The following is a 23,081-nucleotide window of genomic DNA, read 5'->3' as shown; positions in this document are numbered from 1 at the left end:
TGGGACAGTGAACAGATATTTCGGGGGATTTGGGGGATTTTCTGATGTTTTATAGACCAAACCATCAATCAGTTAATTGAAAAAAAACAAAACATTGACAGATTAATAAATAGTGAGAATAATTGTAAGTTGCAGTCCTACTGCCAAGTGCACTCCAGCTGCAACAATTAGTTCATTAATCAACTGTAAGAAAGAAACTATTTTTATAGTTTAATAATAATTTTCAGTCATTTTTAATTAAAATTTCCAAACATTTGTTGGTTGCAGCTTCTTAGATGTGCGAATTTGATGCTTTTCTTTGTCATAAATGATAATAAACTAAATATCTTTGGGTTTTGGACAGTTAGTTGGACAAAACGAGACATCTGAAGACGTCATCTTCAAGAAGTCAAATTATAACATTTTTCAATATTTACTGACATGTTACAGACAAAAAGGATTCAACGAGAAAATCAGCAGATTAATTGATAATGAAGACAGTCGTTAGTTGCATCCCTAAAGTGCGCTACATCTAGCTTAAGCAAAAAAGTAGCCTTCGTAGCATGTTCACTACTAATACTGATAAAATCTCACCTCATCTGAAAATCCTGAGTCATGAGACCCTTCATCTCTCAGTGTTGTCTCAAAATGATGATTAATTTTTTAGTGTCTGAATTCAGTATCACATTAACCTTTTAGTGACGTCCATGTTTGCCTTTTGGATTACGGAAGATACGCAAAACACAATCATGAGTCTCACAACTTATGGTGTGATTTGTAACATAGACTTATTTAGTACATGTGACTTATAAATAACATTAACATGAAAAAAAACACCAGTATGGTCTTTAAAATATTTGTATATCCTTATTTATCAGAAGGCTATGAAATAAGAGTGGATCCCATCTGTGACTTTTTGGTAGGCAGAAGGTTGGCTGAGCCTTTTATGAACTATGGCACCAGTCAGTCAACTCAGTTTAAATCCTCCATCAGCTGAACAGATGTGAGGAGAGCACAAGTGAGAAAATTTAACGAGAACTTCGCTTTGATATGAATAAATTCTATGTGATCGATTGACCCAAAACAATAAATAAAAAAAAAAATTGTGAACCTGCATCTTCCGCATTATAATTTTACAGTTGAATTTCTACAGTGTATTTTGACACACTTTCATCGACAACGAACAGAAATAACTCCTCATTCGTCACTAAGAGATAAAAACACCTGGTTGCTCCAGCATTATTCTGATTCTGATCATCACAACTGGCACTTTTTCTTTTTTCTTTTTAACAATTTCTGATCAAATTATTGGCCGTTGTGGCGACTTTAAAACGCTCCCATGAGTACGATTAGTAACGGAGACAGACGGCCGAGCAGCCGCCTGTCTGACAGCAGGTCAGTGATCCAGTTTGTCAGTCAGAAAGACATGCAGACGTCCGACCGGCCAATCAGTGAGTCAGATCATCACTGATGCGGACGGCCAGCCTGCATCAGTCAGTGCATGTGTTCAGTGCATCAGTAGTCTGTCTATAACAGAATCAAATCCTACCATGTTGAATCACATCAACTGGCCTGGGTCTAATGCCACAGCAGTGGTTCTCAACCTCTTTGAAAACAATCTCAAAAAATATTAAATATGATACTTAATTTGCATATAAGATGTTTTCTACATTCTTTGAATTATCTTGCAGTTCTCTAGGTCCAGGCCTCCAGGTTGAGAACAAATACTCTCTGGCAACTGTGGTGTTTTTGCAAACCATACAGCAGCTCTGTTACACCGCAGCTCTCTGGAAAACTGGTTTTCATTAGTTCAAACAGCTCAAACTGCTGATGGTCGGCACAGGATTCAAACAACTTGGTTCATTTCTCAAAATTAAGCTGAGCAACTAGTTGCCACAAGACCATTATATTCTAGAAAATGTGGCAGGTCTGATTATTTTTTAAAAAAAAAAAAATTGGCTCCAACAGTGCTCCCAGATTTACAGGATTCAGGATGCCGCAGCCAATCACAGGTCAGTGTTGCAATGTCCTGATTATTGCAGCAACACCATGAACGCTGTAAGCAGACAGTCTGCCTGAAACTAGGAGGCAGGCTGCTTCACTCAGTTGATCGGGTGAATGTTTCTGTCAGCTGGTGTTTCAGTGTTCAGTTCAGGTCTTCCGGGTCCATCAGAGACTGCAGGTGAAGCGTTACGCTTCGTTTGGCCCCTCTATGTCAGTTCCTTCCAGCTGACAAGTCTTTCCAACATCAGTGTCCGAGCAGATCTTATGTCAGCTGATACAGCGCTTATTATGTGCTTGGCATTTGAAAATGTTTCATTAAGACAAGGTTCTTTTAAGTCTGCTCTCTTTGTGGCTATTGCTTCTTATCTAGTGCAACAGTGTCCTTAAAAGTCAAGATCTCACAGGGCTCTAATGGAAATGGCTTGGAGATAACAACTAAATCAGGTTGTGGGTTAGCGCCAAATAGATCCATCCTTGATTGTGTCAGCTGAGGATTGAGGGCATCCCGTTCATTTGAACAGTCTTTTCCTCAGGCGTTACATCTCCGTTTGCCTGTCGAGCTTCAGACGTCAGTGTGCATCTCCGTGAAACTGGCTGCCGAGGCAGAGCTGATGCTGTGGGAGGCCACTGGTCATAATGGCTTGTCAATCACTGCTACTCCTGGAGAAGTGGGAAAATGAGCGACAGAGAGAGAAACAGCTACATAAACAGCTTAAAATGCGAGGACCCTTTCATATTTATGTCTCATTGTGATGTAGAAATATTTCCTCAGCTTGATGGCATAATCAGACACTTACCAGCATAGCTACGTCCGTTGCTCATGTTGGTGGGAATGAGGCTCCACTTGTCTGTGGCCGGGTTGTAAAACTCTACAGAGGAGAGGTTACACGACCCGTCGTCTCCTCCAATCACATACAGCAGACCATTAATGGCGCAGACACCTTGAAGGGAAGAATTATACTCATAAAACAACACCAATAGATCCTAATACTTTTCTTTTCAACATTATATAGTTTCTGACTGTCCTGTATTTTAAATTCAGGAGAAAGTTTGTGATGATTTGTTTCTTTTTTAGCTTGTAGGATTGGAGCCGACATATTTTAGCTAAAGGATGGTTGCTGACTAGATGTTTAGTGGTGATTAAATGAATATAGAATATCAATGATGAAGTAATGCAACAGGGATGACTGGTGATGACCGATCACTTATGATTCTATGTCATTCAAGGTACATGTCTTTCATTTTCTAGCATTTACATTAACAGCAATTAAACCCTTTTAAAAAAGCTATTTGTGAGATCTGGTTGACAGACGCTGTGACGCCTGTGGGTGATATCTGACCTGCGTTTCTTCGGCACATGTTCATGTCACAGACCAGCCTCCAGGTGTTGGTTTGCGGGTCGTAAACCTCAACACTCTTCCTCACCAGAGGCCCGTCGTGTCCTCCTGCTGCATACAGCTGACCACCCAACACACCCACACCTGGACGAAAAATAAGAAACACAAAAAAAAGAGGCACCAGTGACTGTGTTATCATGATACCAGAAATGTGATTTTGCATGTGAGGATTTTGCACTTTTTTTTTATTTTACTCCTGGGATCACAAGGATTTCCAAAAAAAGTCACTACAGCTGTGAAATAAAATGAAAACACTGGGTATTGTGACAGCAGTGTACAGAACTGTAGTAGCTGTCTTTTCTTTCTAGGATTCTAGTTTGAACAATGCAGACTACGTCCACCAGGTGGTGCTGCTGCTCCATTTGCAAACTGTTGCAAAAAAAACAACATTGTAGTAAAACACATTATCGTGTTCTGTTTATGGTTTCTTCTTATCAACTCAGGTTATCTTCTACTATATTTATGATCATTACCACACTAACATACATTGTAAAAACAAATAACAGAAAAATAATATTAAAAATCTTTTTTAAAAATCTCCAATGTGCTTCTTTTTGTACAGCCACTAATTGGGGTTTAAGCTGTACTGCTTTGCTGCTTCCTGTGTGTATCATGTACTGTATGTGAAGTAGGGTAAAGTGTGTGTGTGTGTGTACCTGCTCCACTGCGCCGTGTGCTCATGTCAGCTACATAGCACCACTGATCAGTGACAGGGTCGTACTCTTCCACTGTACTGAGGCACTGACGGGACGCTCCATCGTAGCCTCCTACTGCATACAGCTTACCTGTAACACACACACACACAAACACACGCGTCATGCATCGTGGCCCTTTTAATAATGACGCTGAAGTACATACAATATAAATCAGGTCACAAACACACTTGGGTCTTACCATCGACCACCCCTACACCCACACTGCTGCGTCGGGTGTTCATGTGAGCTACATAGATCCACTCGTTGGTTTTATAGTTGTAGGCCTCTACTGTTGACAAACCTGGAGATACAGAGAGAAAACGAGACAGAAAAAATAAATGAAGAGACGGAGACATAAAACAGCATTAACAGACATTAATAAGTGTGTGAGAGTGTGTTTGTGCATCAAGTCTGTGGGTGTAAACATTTTGCATCCAGCTGGTAAACGTGTTAAACGAAGAGAAGAAAATGGCTCCCATGTCTCTTATGTTTACTGTTAACACTGTAGTTGTGCTACTGCAGGCGGTTAGATCTGCTCAGCCTCAGGCGGTAAATAAGAACAGAGAAAACAGTCAGACAATGATGCTAAGACGGGGTACCTAAATCAGCACTTGTGAGCAAGTCTTGTACAATGTGTTGTTCACTCCATACACCATTTCCCATAAGTCTTAGATCATCACAAGTTAAATGTCATAGCTAGCCAGACAGGTGAGTCTAAGGGTGAGTCGAGGGGCCGCGGTTAATTCAGACATGTCCGTGTGAATGGTGTAGAAGTTATTAGACAGCAGAGATTACAGACTTACTTACTTTAGAAGAGTGTGACGAAAACCAAATTATGATGAAGTAAGCACCTGCGCTGGTACATTTTCATGGGGGCTTTTGGGTTTTTTTTGGAAGCTTACAAAGTCAATTTTGTTCTACTTCTAAAAGCAATTTCTGTATTGGATTTGTCTTGAAATATGTAAAATAAACCCCAGGAACATCATTTTTTCAGAGAGACAGATGAAAGAAATGCTAAATGAGAGGTTGCATTGAGTTACAGAAGCTAGTGGATCAGCCTGGACATGACGTCAGGACTCTGGATTTCTATTCACCACTGAGGCCTTTACCTGATAAACATCAAGGCCTCAACAGTGTGTTTACGTTTCTTGTTTCCCAGTCACACAATATCCAAACTTACACAACATGTGTTTTTAACCATGAGCTGTGATTGGACGAGGAGTTATTTCTCTAGTTATAAATACAGGACATGTTCTGTTTCTGGTTCTATTTATTGTGTAGGAACCATGTTTATTGCACTAACTGCACTACAGTGGAGATGGTGTGAGTGTATAGAGCGTAGGGTTGTGTGTTTACCTATACTTCCGTTAAAGCCCCCGACGGCATACAGTAAATCCCCCAACACAGCAGCTCCCAGTGTACTGCGTCTCTCCTGCATGCTCGCCACCGCGCTCCACTGATCTCTCACTCCGTCGTACATGTCCACCGTTCTCTCCCGCAACGAGCTGTTGAACCCCCCGACTGCGTACACTCGGCCCGCCATGGAAACAACACCTGGACAGACAGAAAGACACTTATACATGAGTTGTGAGATGATGTATTTAATGTGAAAATGAATTTAGGTAGGCCATGACTTTTGGATAATTAAAATACCATATATTTTTTTATGTTTTGCATGTGTCAGTCCATTAACAGATAACTGTGCACATTTTACATTCCTGCGGACAATTTCACAAAGTTAACATCAAATATTTAGACTTATTTTCTACTTTTCAGACAGTTGATTGTTTCAAGTAATTTCACTACAGCGTAACAGAGACCTGAAGCTTACACCATCACAGAGGACATTTCATCAGCTTGACTTTTTGTCAAACTTATGTTAGTTTACTGTGTGGTAAAACAGGTGCAAGAGGGACTATTTCATTTCACTGATGATGTAGTTATACTATAGTATAGTATAGTTTTTGAATCTCATAATGTTTATAATGTCAGCTGACGTTTTGGTAGTTTGAGGTCGTATTTTGTTGTGTATTGTATTTTGGGGTACTTTGCCATCGTGTCACTACACTGAAAAACGATGGGATAGCTGCATAAAAGCCTACAAAAAAATGACACAAACGTACCCGCCCGGCAGCGTCTTGAAGGCAGGTCGGCTACTTGGTACCATCGATCTTCCTGGAAGTCGTAACACTCCACGCTGCGGATGGCCTTAGGAGCCTGACCCCCCACTACAATCATCACCTGTATATGCATGCACACACATACACACACACACACACACACACACACACACACACACACACACACACACACACACACACACACACACACACACACACACATACATACATACATACATACACACATACACACAGTTATCCAGTTGAATTACAGTAAGTATCTTGTATGTATGCAGTTTTTACATGTTCTGTTTGTCTTATTGAGATATGCGCGCGTGTGTGTGTGTGTACCTTGGGGATGCTGATAGGCGTTCGTGGTCGGGTCCTGTCTGTCTTGATGAGGTGCCGCTGGTCGGCCGGCAGCAGGTGATACTTCATTGCTTCTATGAGAAAATCTTTACAGGTGTTGTTGTTCTTTATCAAAGCTTCTTCCTCCACAATCTGAAACAGTCACCACACGTCTCACCTTTATTTACCAAACACAATAAATGTACACAACTCTTTCTTTCCAGTGTAATATTAATATCTGAGAAGACTGAGAATCTTCACAAACATACACTGACACTAATCCAGACTGCAAAAGAGGCAGTTCAAGTTAAAAAAAATAAAGAAAGAAAAAGAATGCAGGGAAAGCGGAGCAGAACAGACATTTCTTTTACCTGCACCAAGTAGTCTCTGGATAGCAGTGGAAGTCTGACATGCTCCATCAGTTTGGGCATGTACTCCAGACGAGCCGGCTTATCGTACTTGATCCAAGCTATCATGGCCTCAAACACCTGGGAAGGAGATAGAGAGGAACGTCAGACAGCAGCGAGAGAGAAAATGTAACACGGTAAGACAGAAATAGTCAGATGAAGAGACAAAGACACACAGTCTGAATGATTAAAACGGATTCAGATCTCTTATCCCAAGTCCTTTACTTTGACCTACTTTCACTTAAAAATACATCGACTTGTCAGTGTCAGTGCTCTCTTTTTTATGGGAGTTTTTTGGTGTGAAAAATGATGGCTTATTATGGGTGGAAGGCCAAAACGAAGAGGAAAATATGTGTTTCACACTTTGGCTGGACTTTTGCCCCTCCCCCGCACGCCTGGTTCGTCGCTGCGTGAAGTGGTCGTGATTGACGGTTTTCAAAAGTGAGACGATTCTGAGGCTGGAAAGGTGTGGCGAGACGGGGTTTCGGTCACCGGTCATTGTTTGAAGCATACAGGAAGCAGGTCCTTAGTGTGGACATGGTCATGATGACACACCTCAAGACTAAAACAATTCAACTCACTGATTGTGAGAAGTGCAGTATTTGAGATACGGACAGTTTTCTTTCATAGTGAAACACCTTATAGATTGCTCGTAGTGCGCTCCCAGCTGGACGTCAGCATAACAGAGGCGGCAGACATTCGTTTAACAGCCTTTTCGGTTCAAAACAGGCTTTGGTGAAGACACCACGCCCTGTGAATAATCCCCTGCTTCAAATTCATTGATTTACACACGTTCACACTTGATCATCTCTTGTCGGCCTGTGGAGCAGCTCTACTGGAGTAAATGAGGAATTAAGGGGCCCTTTGTTATGCACAAAAGCACAACAACCATGTGAGAAAGAAGACGATCACTCAACAGCCCAGACTCTAGTGAGGCCTCTAGACCAAAAACCTTCAAGCCACAAAAAGTAGACACATGCATAATGTAATGCAACGCAACACAAGTCTTCTCTAATAAATAATGTCTTACTTATGTTCAATTTTTGTTGAGGCTTCTACTTTAGTTTTTTAATGGGTTGACTTAATTCTGTGGCACATTTTGAGGCTGTGAAGATGTGAAAAAACAGGAAAACCTCCTGTTATTCTGACTTGAGTGAGTTCACACATAATTCATAGATGATTACCCCACCAGATACACAGAAATTAACCCTACATTAGCTATGTTTGTTGCATTATATTCATGTTGTTGTTGCTTGTTCTAAAACAAAAATGTATAATTCCTCATTAAATTATCTGCATTTATTGTGTTAGTGTTGATACTGGATTTTATCTAGATGTAACTGCCAGTGATGGTGGCCACTGATTTGTTGACACGTCTGCACATCCTTTCACTAAATGAGATAAAGGAGCTGTCAGAATGTCCCGATATCTCTGACTCTATTATTCTATTATTACTGATTGATGTTTCCCACGCCGATGCTCGTAGTCCCATTGGTGTAATATGACGTGAATATAGTGAAAGGCTGTATCGTCAAAACGCAGCAGTAAATGAAAGAAGTATCTTTAATTGTATAACACAGAAGAGGGAGACTGCACAATTTTAAACTAGCTAGTATTGATTCTACTCCTGTGAAAATACAGTAAATACAAAAAGATGTGGGTGTCATAGTGTCACAGGGCTTATTCCTGGTCTTGAGCTAAGTCGGTTGTAACTTGGCGTTCTAAGTCTGACCGAGGTTTAAGGCTTCTTCTCGTTTAAGAACGGGGCGTCAGTCTTACACCTAGACAGGAGCAGACACAAAGTCAAAATCAAAACCTTGCTCAGGAGATCCTTCCATTTTTTCTGTACATAATTTTCTGAACGAAGGCTGACCGAGTCTGAACAATTATTTATGGCCTCCGTTATTTCTCTCCAAGTCGACTGCTTCTTCTTATTTGTATTTTGTTGAGACTGCTTGGCAGTCAGCGTTTTCTTGTGCTGCCTATCCAGCTCTATTCATTTTCCGGATGTGCTAAGACCTGGCGTAGTTAAGACTAGGCTTAAGTTTGGTTGGTGCAACCGACGTAATTGGGTTAAGACTGGTCTTAAAGAGCGATGTAGCAGTTAGGACCACGCTTAGTAAAGACCGGTCAGTGCAACCCATCCCAGATGCAGCCAGTTTTGACACTGAATGAAAGTCTGACAGTGTCAGGCTCCCTCTGTGTCTGTCCAGCTGAAGCAGCAGTCACCTTGACAGCAGGATGACACACAGATGCTCCCTCAGACTCTTCATCTTGACTCTCTAACAGCAGACAAACATACGTCCGCTGCTGAGATCAGCTGATCAGACCTCATTTCTCTAGTGTAGCTTCTGCTCCTCCACAACGTATTTTGTGTTTCTCCAGAATATGTACATTGTTAACTTAACGCTCACGTATCATTTCATTTAAAACCGCTTCTTTTAAAAGGGTTGTGTATGTGTACGTTGTGCCGTCTGACCTTCTCTTCAGTGGAAACGGTGAGTTTGTCACTGGAGATGAGGCTGCACACCTGCTGCAGGGAAAGTCCCAGAAACTCCTCTCCCTGCACCACCTCAGTGAAATGCTGCTCTGAGAGACACAAACACGCAGGGTTACACACACAACACAAAACTATACACGCTATATCTAGATAATAAGCTCCATGACTACTGTATGACACACAAAATCCACACCCAACATCTATTAATGCTCAAAGGTTAACATGTTTTTAATGAAAAGATGTTCCTGGTGTAATTTTCACTATCAAAAACAGAACAAGGAAATTATTAATTTTATGTAGGGTGTTTTCTTCACTTTCCTCTTTTCAGGACATTTTCTGGCTTGGACATTAAGCAGTTTCCTGGAGGCTTCAGCATTTTTCAGAGAGGGAAAAACTAACTGTAAAAGTATCATCACCTACCACACACACACGCGCACACGCACACACACACACACAGTGGTGAGGATGACTAAGGATTTGTGGCGTGTGAACAGTGGGAAACTTACCAGCGTATGCGTGGGCCTGGTTGAGAAGCTGCGTGCATGTATGCAGGTCAGCGAAAGCTCTGATGCCCAGACAGTTGGTGGGGTGAAGCTGAGATTGCAGGAACTCACAACAAACCTGACGAACATCCATCAGCTGGAGGAGACTCGCTGCTGGCAGCAGAACCTGCAAAGACGACACACGCACACGGGCACGCACACACACACACACATGCACACACGCCAAAAATGTTTTGAAAAATAAAAACGGAGTTAATTACCACCTACAGCCAAAGATTTAGGAGCATTTGATGGTTGAATATGAATTCTGCACTTCGCAACCACGCAGTCAGTTAGCTGTTTACCCGGACAACCTTTCTTCAAGTGCACAACCAGTGACCTCAGCAATCTTGCTGGAAAGTTATTTAGTTGGTTAATTAATTACCACATAACTAACCAATAAAGCAGTTACCTACCAACTAACAAGCCAGCCATGAACTTCTGTGCCTATCACCTTCTTACAGAGTTAATTTCCTCAAGAGGGCCGGCAGGATACTTAAAAATAAATCCATTTCGTCATCTCTGCACAAGCTAAATGTTGTGTTTGTTAACCGAACCAAGCCCTGGATTTGGCAGGTAACTGATTGTGTTTTTGAGTGTCTTCTTCAGGCCACAGCTCACCAGTTTTACTACCCTTGACACCATTGACACCGTTAAATGAACAGACCTGGAGTAACTGTGAATACACTAATATTTGATTGCAGCAGTACATTGTCCCTTGACAACAGACTGAACATGATTTCATCTGCCCGCTAGAGCTGAGGGAAAAAAAAAGAATATTTTCATACGGTGTGAGATTTTCACCAAAGGATACATTAAATGTGTGTCTTCCTCAAGGCTGCAACAGTCATCCCTAAAGTATTGTCATATTATATCAACCTGTAGCAATCGAGATATATTCTCAAAAGCACTGTGTGATATTTGACTCTGTCTCTTCTGCTCTGGCCTGCAGGCATCCTGAATCTTCAATGTTTTTTTGCTGGACGACCTTTCTTTTTTTTTTTTTTGTCAAAGCCCTCTGCGTTGGCACCCCCGCTGCATGCCGGACTGATCTCATTCAAATGACAGAGAGGGAGGATTTTTTTTTTTTCATGCAGGGCTGAAGTCAGTTAGCTAAGCAGGCAGTTAGTCGGTGTAGTGCTGAAAGCGTGATGCTAACAGACAATGTTCCCCATTGATGTATCCCTACACATTAGCCTAACTGGGTCAGTGAGACAGTCTCTGTCTGCCTCTACACCTCTTTGTCTGTCTACAGACTCACTCATCCTCTGAGTGTGTATTGTTACTGTCTCCTCTGTGCACAGCTGCCCCGGAGTCTTATGCCTTCTGAAAGGGAGCATTTGGCCCACTGGCACTCTGCTTACAACAGCTGTGACACACTAACACACACATAAACACAGAGGGCAGCAGAAACAAATCACACTGCATGTCGTACAGTGAAAACGCATTTAAAGAAATTGGGAGTAAACACAGTCTTTTATTAAATCTGAGCCAGTAGTCAAAACACAAACACGTCACACATTCATGAAGGAGCCAATCAGGCAGGCACGCTGCTAACAGTGGGAGGATTTCCTGCCTCTCTCCATGCACACTTCCTGTACTAATAATCAGAGGAAGTATCCTGCCTGCAGCTTGATCCCGCTGCATTTATTCAACCCCGTGCCCGAGCCATGCAGCTACCAAACATTAATGCCGCTGAAACAAACAAGGCCTCAATCCTGTGCTTTCACAGCAAAACGCGGCTCAAAACCATTAGCAGTTCTCACATCGCTTGTAGCAAATATCTGCTCCTCAGGCAGGTTTGTTGTGAGCGTTCTGAAAATTAAGTGAAAAGACCAAAAGTGATCAGACCTTCAGAACTTATGACAAACAATAAAACTGACATTTAAAACTATCAGACACTGAATAAAAACACTTTTACCAGCCAACTTTCAAATTTTGTCTGATAAACTGATTTTTATTGCCCTGAAACAAGAAAAATCCTGAAAAAGTAACACTTTCACAAACTTGCTAGAACCAGACAGAACGTATGGAAACCTTTCTGTAATTCTTGATAATAAAGATTGTTGTCCCTCTAATGAATCCTGGACGGTTTGGTTTTTACTGTTTGAATAGCAGCTTGTTATGTTGTAAACCTGATTTGTGCTCAGACTGGTGAGCGAAAACAAAGCTCTGACTGCACAGAGAAAAAGGTCAAGACGGCAGCTACAGGAAAAGTTTCCTTCACAACAACAAGGAAGTTCGGTAACTGTGTGACTAATGCTTGTGAGTCTTGATCTTTCTGCTGGGAACAGCGGGGCTGCTTTGATTAAATTATACAAACTGTAAAACCGCGAGAAAATGTGACAAAAATGAACTGAACTGATGTTTTTGAAACATTGATTCCCGGCAGCTTCGTGTTTTCTGCTTTGAGATTGAACTCAATAATGACAACAGAGGAGAGGAATCATCGGAAGGGCTGCACGGACACTAAAATACAAAAACTAACTGTGGGATATACGATGATTAGAGGGAACTAACATCCTGCTAACGCTGTGACTTGCTGCTGATACTAGTTACGAAGGAGTTGAAAACAAGAAAAACAAGTTGAACACGAGGTAAAAGCTGCCAAAACAGGAGAGAAAAAAAAAAGAGAAAAAAGCCCACTGGGTAAAAACAACACTTTTTCACCCCCGCTCACTCTCTTCCTCCTCGCTCTCCTCTATGTAAACACTATCTAGCACACACTCTCTCACCTGAACGTTGTCCTCCGTGACCTCTATCTCTGCTGTGTAGATGTAGTCGATCAGTTTCCTCAGCGTCTGCCCGTCCACCTCCCTGATCTCCACCTGATGGGCCTTACTCTCACTCATGTCACCTGCGCACACACACATCAACACACACACAGAAACACACACACACCGTCAAAGCGTGCACATGTGGCAAACACACACACGTTATATAGGCCGAGCAAACAACAGCGGGTAATGTACCTGTGAACATGGCACAGAAGTAGGGGCTACAGGACGCCAAGACCACCCTGTGAGCTGGCACTTCCACGCTTCCCGCCACCAGCTGGACGTCACACAGCATCTTTTTACTGAAGGTTGACGAGTGACAAAGAGAAAGTTAGTATTTCCTTATGTGCATTTAGTCAAGTGTTTGCAATAAATGCAGTGAAAAAAAAAAATCATACAGGAGCCAGAAAAAAACGTGTGAATCTGTGAAGTCAAACATACATATACGACGGCTGCCAGCGAATGTGCCAGTTAAGGTGTTAATCACCAGGGTTGTACTTTAAGATGATATGGATTTGATCCAGTTGAGAATTGTGTTTCAATATTATTATTATTAAAAAGAAAAAACCTTCACTTCACCACATTATTACACCGTTAACAATCATCGCTGTGTGACGTTTTAAAGCACTGAATTGTTCCAACGTCCCTCAACCTGACTGGTCTACATCAGTTAGTGATTCACCAAAATGCCTTTGAGCAACACTCGCTGATAATAACTGTGACTGCGTTCAGCTATAAAAGAGCAATAAATGTAGTCATAACATAGTAAGACCGAGGAAGCGGGAATTTTTGACGTCATGAAAAGCTCGACCTCTCTTGCGGCTGCATTGCATTCTGGTCTATGCAGCAGAAACTAGAATCTCCTTCTCTTGTGAGGTGGATTTCTCCTTGTGTAACAGCTAAAGTTGGCACAAAATGTGCTCACAAAACCTGATGCTCTAGTTAGATTAATGGTTTCCTGTCAAATTGAAGCGAGGAACTGCAGCTTTTTTTGACAGTGTTTAAGATTTTTTTTTGAGGTTGACTTTATTAAAACAAAAATTTAAGTGTTTCAGTTCAGACGGAAGTAATTCATCACTGCACTGACATGTTCAGACGAGCCAGGTGAACCGAGGATGACTCGTGTTCATACGCTATTTCTGACTTACAGACTGGACTGAAGCCTCCTCGCTCACATATCAACAATGGCGGGTCGCAGTAAAATAGCCGTAAGGATACAGAAACATTTGTGTTTTTTTGGAGCGATTCTGCTCTTATACTTGATCCGGTCTTGTCAGCAACATATAAACAACACACCTCCTCAGTTCGTTCATCAGCTGGAAAGCCTTCCTCATGTGCGTCTGGTTGAAGGTGTGCATCCCTCCATTCACCGTGTCCTCCTCTGAGTCGGTGGTGCAGTTCGGACGCGGTGATGCCGGTGTGGCCACCAGACTGGTAAGACATGAGAGGCAGTGTCTGGATCATCGGGGATAGATGGTGACCCAAAAGTTAGAGGGGTTACTGCCTGGTTCATCTCCAGGATTATAAAGAGAGGACGGGACAGCGACACTATATCGGACATAGTGAAGCCTGCGAAATCAACTGTAGTGACAATTAATGAAACTGAGTTCTTTAAATATAAAGTTTTTCATGGTTATTCCCCAGTTGCGAGGTATAAGGGGGTGTTTCTTAAAATGTTTCATTGCCTGCCAGTGCCGACTATTTTCTCTTGCGTGACGCCACTGACCCATCCTCCTTTAATAATCCCAGGTTCTTCATGGTAATCTGCTTTGGTTGTCATGAAAGTCAGATGCAGCTGTACACTCAGGACTCTACAGTCAAGATTTCATGCATCTTTGAAGACATTTTGATCCAGAATGGACTTTTCTCCTGTAAAATATTACATCAGCCCTGCTTGACTTTAAACACAGGTTTAAAACGCAGGCTTATGTCTGACATTCATGCATCAAGCATCAACTAAAACAATCTTTTTCTTTTTTTTTTTGAAGAATTAAACACTTTTTCAAAAAGCTTTGGAATATAAACAGGCTCAGTGTGAAGGGAATGGTACATGAAACATCATTACAATTTTAAGGTGATGTCTTCAAATTGCTTGTTTAGTCCAACCACTGGTCCATAACCCAAGAATAACAGATAATTCATTTACTATCATATACTGTATGACCCTGAAAAACAGAAAAATCTCACATGTGAGGCTGTAAACAGCAAGTGTCTGACATTTATGCTTAAAAAAACGACTGAAACAATTAACCATTTAGCAAAATAATTACATTTCTTTCGACTGTTGCAGCTCTACATCAGACTTTGGTAATGTTTCACACATTTGGAGTGCTGAATTAAATTTAGCTTTCTTCATGATCCATTTAGGGTTTATAATCATAACCATCAGAGTTGTTGCCACTAAGCTCTATCTAATTTCTCTGCTTGGGCCTTTTTGGGAAATGTTCGAATCGATGAGCAGCACTAATTTATATCAACACTGGATTTTCAGTATGTTAAGTAACTTAATTTAGCAGGTATTTAGTTCACTGGAATAGACCGAAACAGATATTCCCATTTCATCTATTAAAGGTGTCTCAATTTAGTTTGTAAATTGAATCTGTAAAGCTAACGCACTTTACTCACGGATGTTATTTTAATGACGTCCTAACTCTACCGAATGACCTCTCAAGCATGCCTGTTATTTGACTAAGGACGCCAGTTGTATTCCAGATAACTGTATTCACTATTCCTTGACCCATATCCTTCAATCATTTTCATAAGTCATAGGGTCTTAACGGATAAACCGGGCTATAATCTATATTTTTCTTATTGTCAACAAATCCTATGATAAGACCAAAACCAACAATGTGTCTCTCAATATTTTCTGTTGGACTTAACCACAAGCCCCAAGCAGAAAACATGAATCTTTAAAACCTAGTCACGAATATGTGCTTCGATTTTGAAAAAAAAGGCTGCATGATTTCAGCTGACCACTGTAGTGTTAAGCAAACGTTACTCAAACAGGAGTAAGAAAAGCATTTCTTGGGGACCATTTAGTACATATTTGATCCCCTGGTGAGTATTTACAGCAGTAATACTTATTAAAATTGTAATACAGTGCCCATGTTCACCGTGATGAAGGATCAGCACAATGGTGTAGCTCACAGTTGTATTTTTAATAGTTTTTGAACACCAATGTAGCATGGAGGAATAAGCTATATCAGTCTTGAGCTATACAGTCAATACTTAGTTACTAAGACACATTCACTATTGGTTTAGGTCTTTTAATGGGATTTGTCGATAATAAGAAAAATAGAGAATATCACCAGCTTTATGCCTTCTTCAGACGCGTACACAAAGAAAAGAGCCAGTGTTTTATTTCAATAATACAATCTGACCACACAGAAGCAAACCTGTTGGCTTTTCAAAGAGCCAAATGGACCAATAAACCTGATGGAGACTTTATGCAGAATGTAAACCCAGTAAAACTGCAACTAATGATTATTTTTATTATTGATTATTATTTCATTTGGTTTATAAAGTGTCTGTAAAATGAGAAGAGAGGAAAAATGCCCATCACAAGTTACTTAGATACAAATGTGATGGAAACAAATTGATTGTTTTATTTGACCAACGCATTCAGATATTCAGTTTACTATCATACAAGAGAAAGAAAAGCAGAAAAATCCTCACAAATGACAGCTGAAAGTGGGAAAAGTTTAGCATGAGTAATGACTTAAAACGATTAATCACTATCAAAATAGTTGTTTATTATTTTTCTCTTGGTCAACTAATTGATTAGTCAATTAATCACCCAAGATGACCCGCACTGAGAGCAGGTGGCTGTTGGAAAACAGAAAATCAACAGAAAATCAACCGGAACAAAGGAACTAATGAGACATTTGCTTGATTTCATGTCTCACACTTGTTTGTATTAAACAGTCTGACTGTATATTATCTGCACTCTCATAATGACCAGTCTGTTATTGTCCACAGACAGATCACAAACAATGTGAACAAATAATGATGCAGCACTTACAAACCATGGGAATGTTGTGTTAATTCAGAAGGACACGACAGCACAAGTCTATCTTATCAGTATACACCCGTAACTCTGCCAGTTCATGTAGAGCTTTGTGTCCCAAAAGAGGGGAGATAAAAATCAAAGAGTCTGGTGTAAAATGGTGTTTGTTTTGAGTTTGAAGTGCGTCAAGTTGGGCAGTTAGTTAGCTTTTAGCACTGCTAACACGAGCTTATGATAGCTACCGTTAACTGCCATAACAATCATTGCTCGACTCGTATTAAGAGACAATTTTAGGAGCAAAACAAACCACTCTACACTCAGTTCGCTGTCTGAAAGCAACAACTTGACGACTAAATGTCTACATGTTAACTTGGTTAGCAACTTAACTGCATCAGCTGGACAGTCAGCGATGCTAGCTAACTTACCGAAGCTCAAGGCTAGCTTGAGGAAAGAGCTCATTGACTGTGTGCGTGTGTGTGTGTCTGTGTTTGGGATTTATGGACAGTGGATCATGTGCGGTAAAATGTTAACCAACAGATGTAGAAGCAGCGTGAATCACAGCTTTACAGAATAATCCCTACCGATGATGCCAACTTACCCCAACGACACACCGTCCATCCTCCCGGAGTCAGAGACCGCAGCAGGCATGAGCGCTGTGCAGCCGCACACAGATCGTCTATTGCGAAGATGAATCACTCTGTAGTCCACCCCTCCAAAAAAAAGACAGTCTAGTGCTCTGATATGATTGACCTGGTGCAAAAATATTAGTAATAGTAATAGTGGTAATCAAATTATTTCAATAGCTTAAATACTTTTCAGTTCAAGAAAATATATAAAGAATAATTTGACTATATGAAGTTGACAAATAACAGCATCTTCTTAATTGGTAGTAAATAATTGTGTGTGGCTTTTGATGTTTTCTTTTCATGTCACTTGTAAGTAATAGTTTTTATGTAACTGGAATAGACAGACCATCTATTCCTGTTGCTTAGCTATATTTCAGTCATGGAAAGTGTACGCAAGGAATTTGAATTGTATTTTGTTCAATTCTGGAGGTGTGCGTTGACATGAGGGGAACAAATAAATGAAAAGAAATTGAATAGTTATATATTGTATATAGTTGTAGTTATATATGAAAGACGTATGCCAACACAAGAGAACCCACACCAACCCATCCCTCCCTCAGCAACAGGATATAATAATAATAATGATGTCTGTCTTACAACAGTCAGGTGCTCATATGAACACTGAAAGAGGTTTTCCTCGCTGTAATCATTCCTCCCCTGTTCATACTGGCTGTTAAAACATCCACTTTAAATGCGCTTTCATGGGGCCAAAATCCACAGTGTGTCCACATAGTCATTTTATGCAAACATGCATTTAAAAGTTGATCTGAAGCTTATTTGAGGCTTCATCAGTCTGAGTTAGTCATATCAAGCAGATATTTGCCACATTTACAGTCTTTTTAGCATCAAATTCCCTCTTTGTGTTTCCCTGTTGAGTTGCGGTGAAAGTATAGTAACAAAAAGAGGCACTAAAAAGACTGTAACGTTGAAAGATATCTACTTGATTTGACTAATTTGGACAGCTGAAGCTTCATATTAGCTTCAGATAAACTTTTAAATAAATTTTTGCACAGAAGGAGACTTATCCCTTATATTGAGTTATGAAGGGATCTTCTACTGATCAGTATGAACAGGAGGAATCATTTGTGCTCCTGACTGTTATAAGAAAGACTTGAAAAATTGTGAACATGTCTTTTAAAAAGGAGTTAAGTGCTCTTGTATGACTGTCCTGGTGCAAAAATACTCATTGTGTTTATTTTAATCTTTTTCAAATAAGTTTCTTTATTGAATTTTCCAAGTTAAATATGAAGGAAGTATGCCAACATAACCCACCCCTCCCTCACCAACAGGGTATAATACATTTAAAATGTAAACTGATAAATCAAATAAATTATAATATTGATAGGAAAAACTTATTTATACACACACAAAAATATGTTGATACAGCTCATTCCCAAAATCTTAAAGGGTAGCTTCACAATTTTTCAAGTTTGCCTTAAAACAACAGTCAGGTGTCCATATGAACAGTGAAAGAGGTTTTCTTCGCTGTAATCATTCCTCCCGTTCATACCGGCTGTTAAAAGATCAAATGTGCTTTCAATGTAAGTGATGGTGGCCGCAGACATGACAACACAGTACTAGATGAGATTTGAAAAGATGACACACATTTGTTGAGTCGAAGGGACTTAAGAAGCAAGAGAAGTAAGGTTTTTCTTTTTTATTTAATGACTCCAAACACTGGACTGGATCAACCCAAAGTGATGAACAACCAACTGTCCTGAAGGTAACAAAACCACATTTTCTGGAAAAATTTGTCCACCGGGAAAGACTGACAATATTTTCTTATTTATCTAAAACCAGTCTACAAAATGCAGCTGAACACTGGGAGCTAGCTTCAAAAAATAGTAATAAAAAGGGGGGAAAATATTTCAGTGTAAAGAGAAATAATTTAAACATAAATCATTTAATGATAATTACTAATGGGGGATATACACAATGTAATCCCTTTTTCTGTAGGATTCACAAGATTTTAAGCCTCAAAATTGCATTTCCTGCTGTTTAATCATTCGTTCTTTGAAGGTTATCATCTAAATTGATATCAGAAACTGCAAATGAGGAGACCAAGTCTGTTAAATCAGATTCTTCGACCTCCCACGTTCATCTCCGCTTGTATAAAATGGCCGATGAACTGGAAATGCATTAATTCACAGGCAACACTCCCTCCTGGTGGCAGCTTTATGAACTCAATTCACATGCTTATAAAAAGAGAGGCAGGTTATCTACCATTTATGCTGATTTTTAAATATAAGAACTGCTGAATTATAACCCCAAAACCACTACTGGAAATTAAGACAAGATGTAGACTTTCAAAACATTAAAAACTTTAATAAAAGCAGAATAAAACATAGGGGTGAACTGAACACATTGATTTCAAACAGTTTTAATCTAAACAAAAGCCTGTAATGGGACGGGATAAGTGGAAAAAAAAGTAATTTACAGTTAACAAAAACAGTCCGTGACATTTCTCCAGAAAAATACTTTGTCACGAAAGTGTTTAGGATCAAGAAACTCAAGCAATCGAGTCCCATGCTGCCCGACACTGCCACCAACTTCACTTAAAACCCTGAGTTCATGATGCAAAAAAATAACAGACATCTGACTGGTTTGCAAGACAAACAAACTCAATTTTCTGAGTTGAGAAGCAGTGACTGACATTGATTACGGCTTTACAAATGGTTCAAAAACAAGCCCCCCTCCCCACCCTCACCCCTTTCAACATAACAAAAGTACAATTTAATAATTCACAATTCTTAGTAGTAAAGTCCATAATGTGTGGAATAAGAGGACAGATGGGGGGCAGCCATGATCCAGAGGACAGTCTCATTCATTCCGCGTGGGTGATGGGCACTGCTCCCTTTAATTAAACACAAAGACCCCCCTCCCCTCACCCCCACCTTGGCTTGTGTTATGTATGTTTGTGTGTGTGTGTAAATTCAAGTTCGTTGTTATCAGATTTTTCCCCAATGGACATCTCAAAAACTTGAGGGAGAGCTACTAATAGCCACCGCCGAACCCACCGCCCCGGCCGTAGCCACCACCGCCGCCGCCTCTGTTGTAAGGAGCCCCGCTCCTGTAGGAGTAGTTACCCCCCTTCACTGCACCATAACTGGAGTGCTGCTGTCCGTAGCCGTCCCCAAAGTCACCATTACTGTATTCACCCCCCATCTGGTTGTCGTATTCGTCGTATCCCCCTCCATACCCCCCGTAGCCTCCACTGCCGTTGTAACCGCCGCCGTAGCCTCCTCCGTAGCCGCCTCCATAACCGCCACCGTAGCCTCCGCCGTAGCCGCCGCCGCCGCCTCCTCTTCCGCCGCCATAGCTTTGCATCCCTCTTCCTCGACCTCTCCCTCCGCCGCGGCCGCCGGTGGACATCTCCTGCTTGGTCAGGGCCTTCTTCACCTCCACCTTATTCCCGTTGATGGTGTGGAATTTGGTCAGCACAGCTTTGGTGGCGGAGTCGGTGTCCTCGAAGAAGACAAAGCCGAAGCCTCTCTTCCTGCCGGTCTGCTTGTCGGAGATGATCTCGGCCTTCTCCACCACGCCGAACTGCGAGAAGTACTCGCTCAGGTTGTCCGCCTCGATGTGGTCTTTCACGCCGCCGACGAAGATTTTCTTGACATTGGCGAGGATGTCCGGGTTGTTGGCGTCCTCCCGCGCTATGGCCCTCTTCAGCTCCACGTTGTTGCCTTCAACGACATGTGGCTTAGCCGCCATTGCTGCGTCGGCCTCCTCCGGCGTCGAGTAGGTGATGAAGCCGAAGCAGCGGGACCGTCCGAGCTGCTGGTTCATCACCACAACGCAGTCGCTGAGCGTGCCGTACTGCTCGAAATACGCACGGAGGCCATCTTCCGTGGTCTCCACGTTCAGACCTCCGACAAAAAGCTTGCAAAGTTTCGCCGTCATGATTGAATTTTCTGAGGATGGTTTGCGGAGAGACCGTCCCTCTTCTTCTTCAATGAGAGACGTCAGGGCGGGCCGTTGGACTCACTCGCCTTCGTAAGACGTAGCCGTCGCTGATTGGTCAGCTTGAAAAAAATCTCCACCCACATTGGCTGGCCGGCGACACACGTTGATGCTGCCTCCAGGGCCCGTCGGAAATCTTGAGTTCAATAGCTGAGGAGAAAAAGGAAAAACGTGGATTTCGACCTTTGTGGTCGTTGGTTTTGTTCAGTATCTGTTTTATTAGCGAAGTATGCAAGCATACAAAGAATATGAATAAAACTGCAAGAGTAGATAATGAAATAATAAAAATAAAGTAGTACTAAAATTAAATGAAAACATTAAAATTTTAAATCTATTTACAGAAGCTAATAATAGTTTTGAAATGGGATATAAAACGTGGAATGAAATATTGACTGTACAAGGGAAATATGAACTGCGCTAGTGGGCCAAGAAACGGAGACAAGTGCAATAAATAATTAATTATGAAACGGTGGGGGTTGAATGCAATATACCACGTTAAGTCCAATTTGATGAAATATATGAATGTGACCACTTCTTCTGTACAAAGCTGTTTCCCGGTTAATTCCCTTTGCTTATATTACTATTACTGAACACCTATGCTGCCTATTTAAATATAAAGCTCACCATGCTTTCATTAGAGTAAAGCTCGATTGTGCCTTGAACACACCGGACACGTTAAACATCGCATTATATTGGATTAAGATTTTTAATGGAATTACAGTTTAATAAAGATAATTTTATAGTTTTTTCAAGACGGACTTCTTTCAAATTCATGCCTTTAATTTAAAGGTAAATCCAATTAATTTGCTCAAGATTGAAAAAACTATATTACCACCGCCAAGCCAATCCCTTTTCCTATAACAGCATTAAATATTTAAAGCACTGAATTGACCACATGCACTCCAAAGACCTGAAAATGTACTCAGATCAGCAGGTTTTATGATTTACAACCTGGTTGAATGAAACAAATATGTTCACCAACTTCAGATCTTTGGGCTCATCAACACTGCAAACCCTGACTGCCTTTTCAGCATTTAAAAGGTATCCTAACAGTATTTCCATCATACAGAGGCTGGTGTGTCACCTAAAGAGTGGCATAATCTAACATATTGAGGGCTTGTATAGATTCATATTTGACTTTTAAAAAGTCAAAACAAAATATTCAGCGCTTCAGAGTTTATGTAATTTCCCAGAGTTATTTATCACTTTAGTCTGAGCATATAGCATAATATAACAGGAGCCACCAACACACTGTAAGTTATGTATCCTCAGTTTCTTTGATGCACAGTGCTGTCTTAATATTTTAATTCTTCATACTATGTGTTAAATATGTATTTCTCTGTGGCTGTGAACATAGCTGTCTTCTAGCCTAGTCGTGAACAGACCTGTGCTTTAAACTTGTGCAATGCAGTTGTTTTACTGTTTAAACTACAGTCAAATTGGCCTGATCATATAAGCTTTTAAACAGCTTTGAGGGATGGACAATCTTAGCTTTTAAAAAAGGTAAGCTTAAGTCAGACTTCAGAACAAGTGAAACTAGTCTTACTCCCCTTCCCCCAAGGCTGCCGAAATAAGTCTCAAGGTATTTCTCCAACTTACAATCGTTCAAAAGAATCAACAGCACATTAATACATGTTGCAACATGCTGATATTTTGAGCCAGTACCAACCATCTGTTAAAACCACCGTCATAGCTCCAACTGGCATTTCTGGCACAG

General features: G+C 40.9%; 2 protein-coding genes across 3 annotated transcripts; both read right to left on the bottom strand.

Moving 5' to 3' along the window:
- Window positions 1-340: 340 nt before the first annotated feature.
- Window positions 341-17,622, bottom strand: klhl3 (kelch-like family member 3). 2 transcript variants are annotated; one of them, XM_042419127.1, is made up of 15 exons: window positions 17,374-17,622; window positions 14,066-14,224; window positions 12,965-13,071; window positions 12,728-12,849; window positions 9,957-10,119; window positions 9,430-9,539; window positions 6,915-7,031; window positions 6,547-6,696; window positions 6,199-6,316; window positions 5,432-5,629; window positions 4,275-4,376; window positions 4,037-4,165; window positions 3,324-3,464; window positions 2,781-2,924; window positions 341-2,643 (listed from the first exon to the last, which is right to left on the bottom strand). In XM_042419127.1, the coding sequence occupies exons 1-15, from the start codon at window positions 17,421-17,423 to the stop codon at window positions 2,615-2,617; spliced, it is 1,839 nt and encodes a 612-aa protein (XP_042275061.1). In that variant the 5' UTR covers window positions 17,424-17,622; the 3' UTR covers window positions 341-2,614. The 2 variants fall into 2 exon arrangements, with proteins under 2 accessions (XP_042275061.1, XP_042275062.1); XM_042419128.1 differs by having other exon boundaries at window positions 14,066-14,200.
- A 2,088-nt stretch (window positions 17,623-19,710) lies between these two features.
- LOC121901490 (heterogeneous nuclear ribonucleoprotein A0-like) lies at window positions 19,711-21,403 on the bottom strand. The gene has a single exon (XM_042418286.1). It carries the CDS (start codon window positions 21,302-21,304, stop codon window positions 20,396-20,398), a length of 909 nt encoding a protein of 302 aa, XP_042274220.1. The 5' UTR covers window positions 21,305-21,403; the 3' UTR covers window positions 19,711-20,395.
- Window positions 21,404-23,081: the final 1,678 nt, after the last annotated feature.

Source organism: Thunnus maccoyii, chromosome 8, assembly GCF_910596095.1.
Source record: "Thunnus maccoyii chromosome 8, fThuMac1.1, whole genome shotgun sequence".
Classification (NCBI taxonomy): domain Eukaryota; kingdom Metazoa; phylum Chordata; class Actinopteri; order Scombriformes; family Scombridae; genus Thunnus; species Thunnus maccoyii.
Note: the sequence above shows the minus strand (reverse complement) of the source record. Positions and strands in the feature narration are given on the sequence as shown.

Bases quoted from the DNA above. Each gene is read 5' to 3' on its own strand.
- klhl3 (XM_042419127.1), bottom strand. From the start codon at position 17,423: ATGCCTGCTGCGGTCTCTGACTCCGGGAGGATGGACGGTGTGTCGTTG. The intron at 3,465-4,036 runs GTACACACACAC...TTTTTCGTCCAG, and splicing joins CACACGGCGCAGTGGAGCAG to GTGTGGGTGTGTTGGGTGGT. The intron at 2,925-3,323 runs GTCAGATATCAC...CTTCCCTTCAAG, and splicing joins CATGTGCCGAAGAAACGCAG to GTGTCTGCGCCATTAATGGT.
- LOC121901490 (XM_042418286.1), bottom strand. From the start codon at position 21,304: ATGACGGCGAAACTTTGCAAGCTTTTTGTCGGAGGTCTGAACGTGGAG.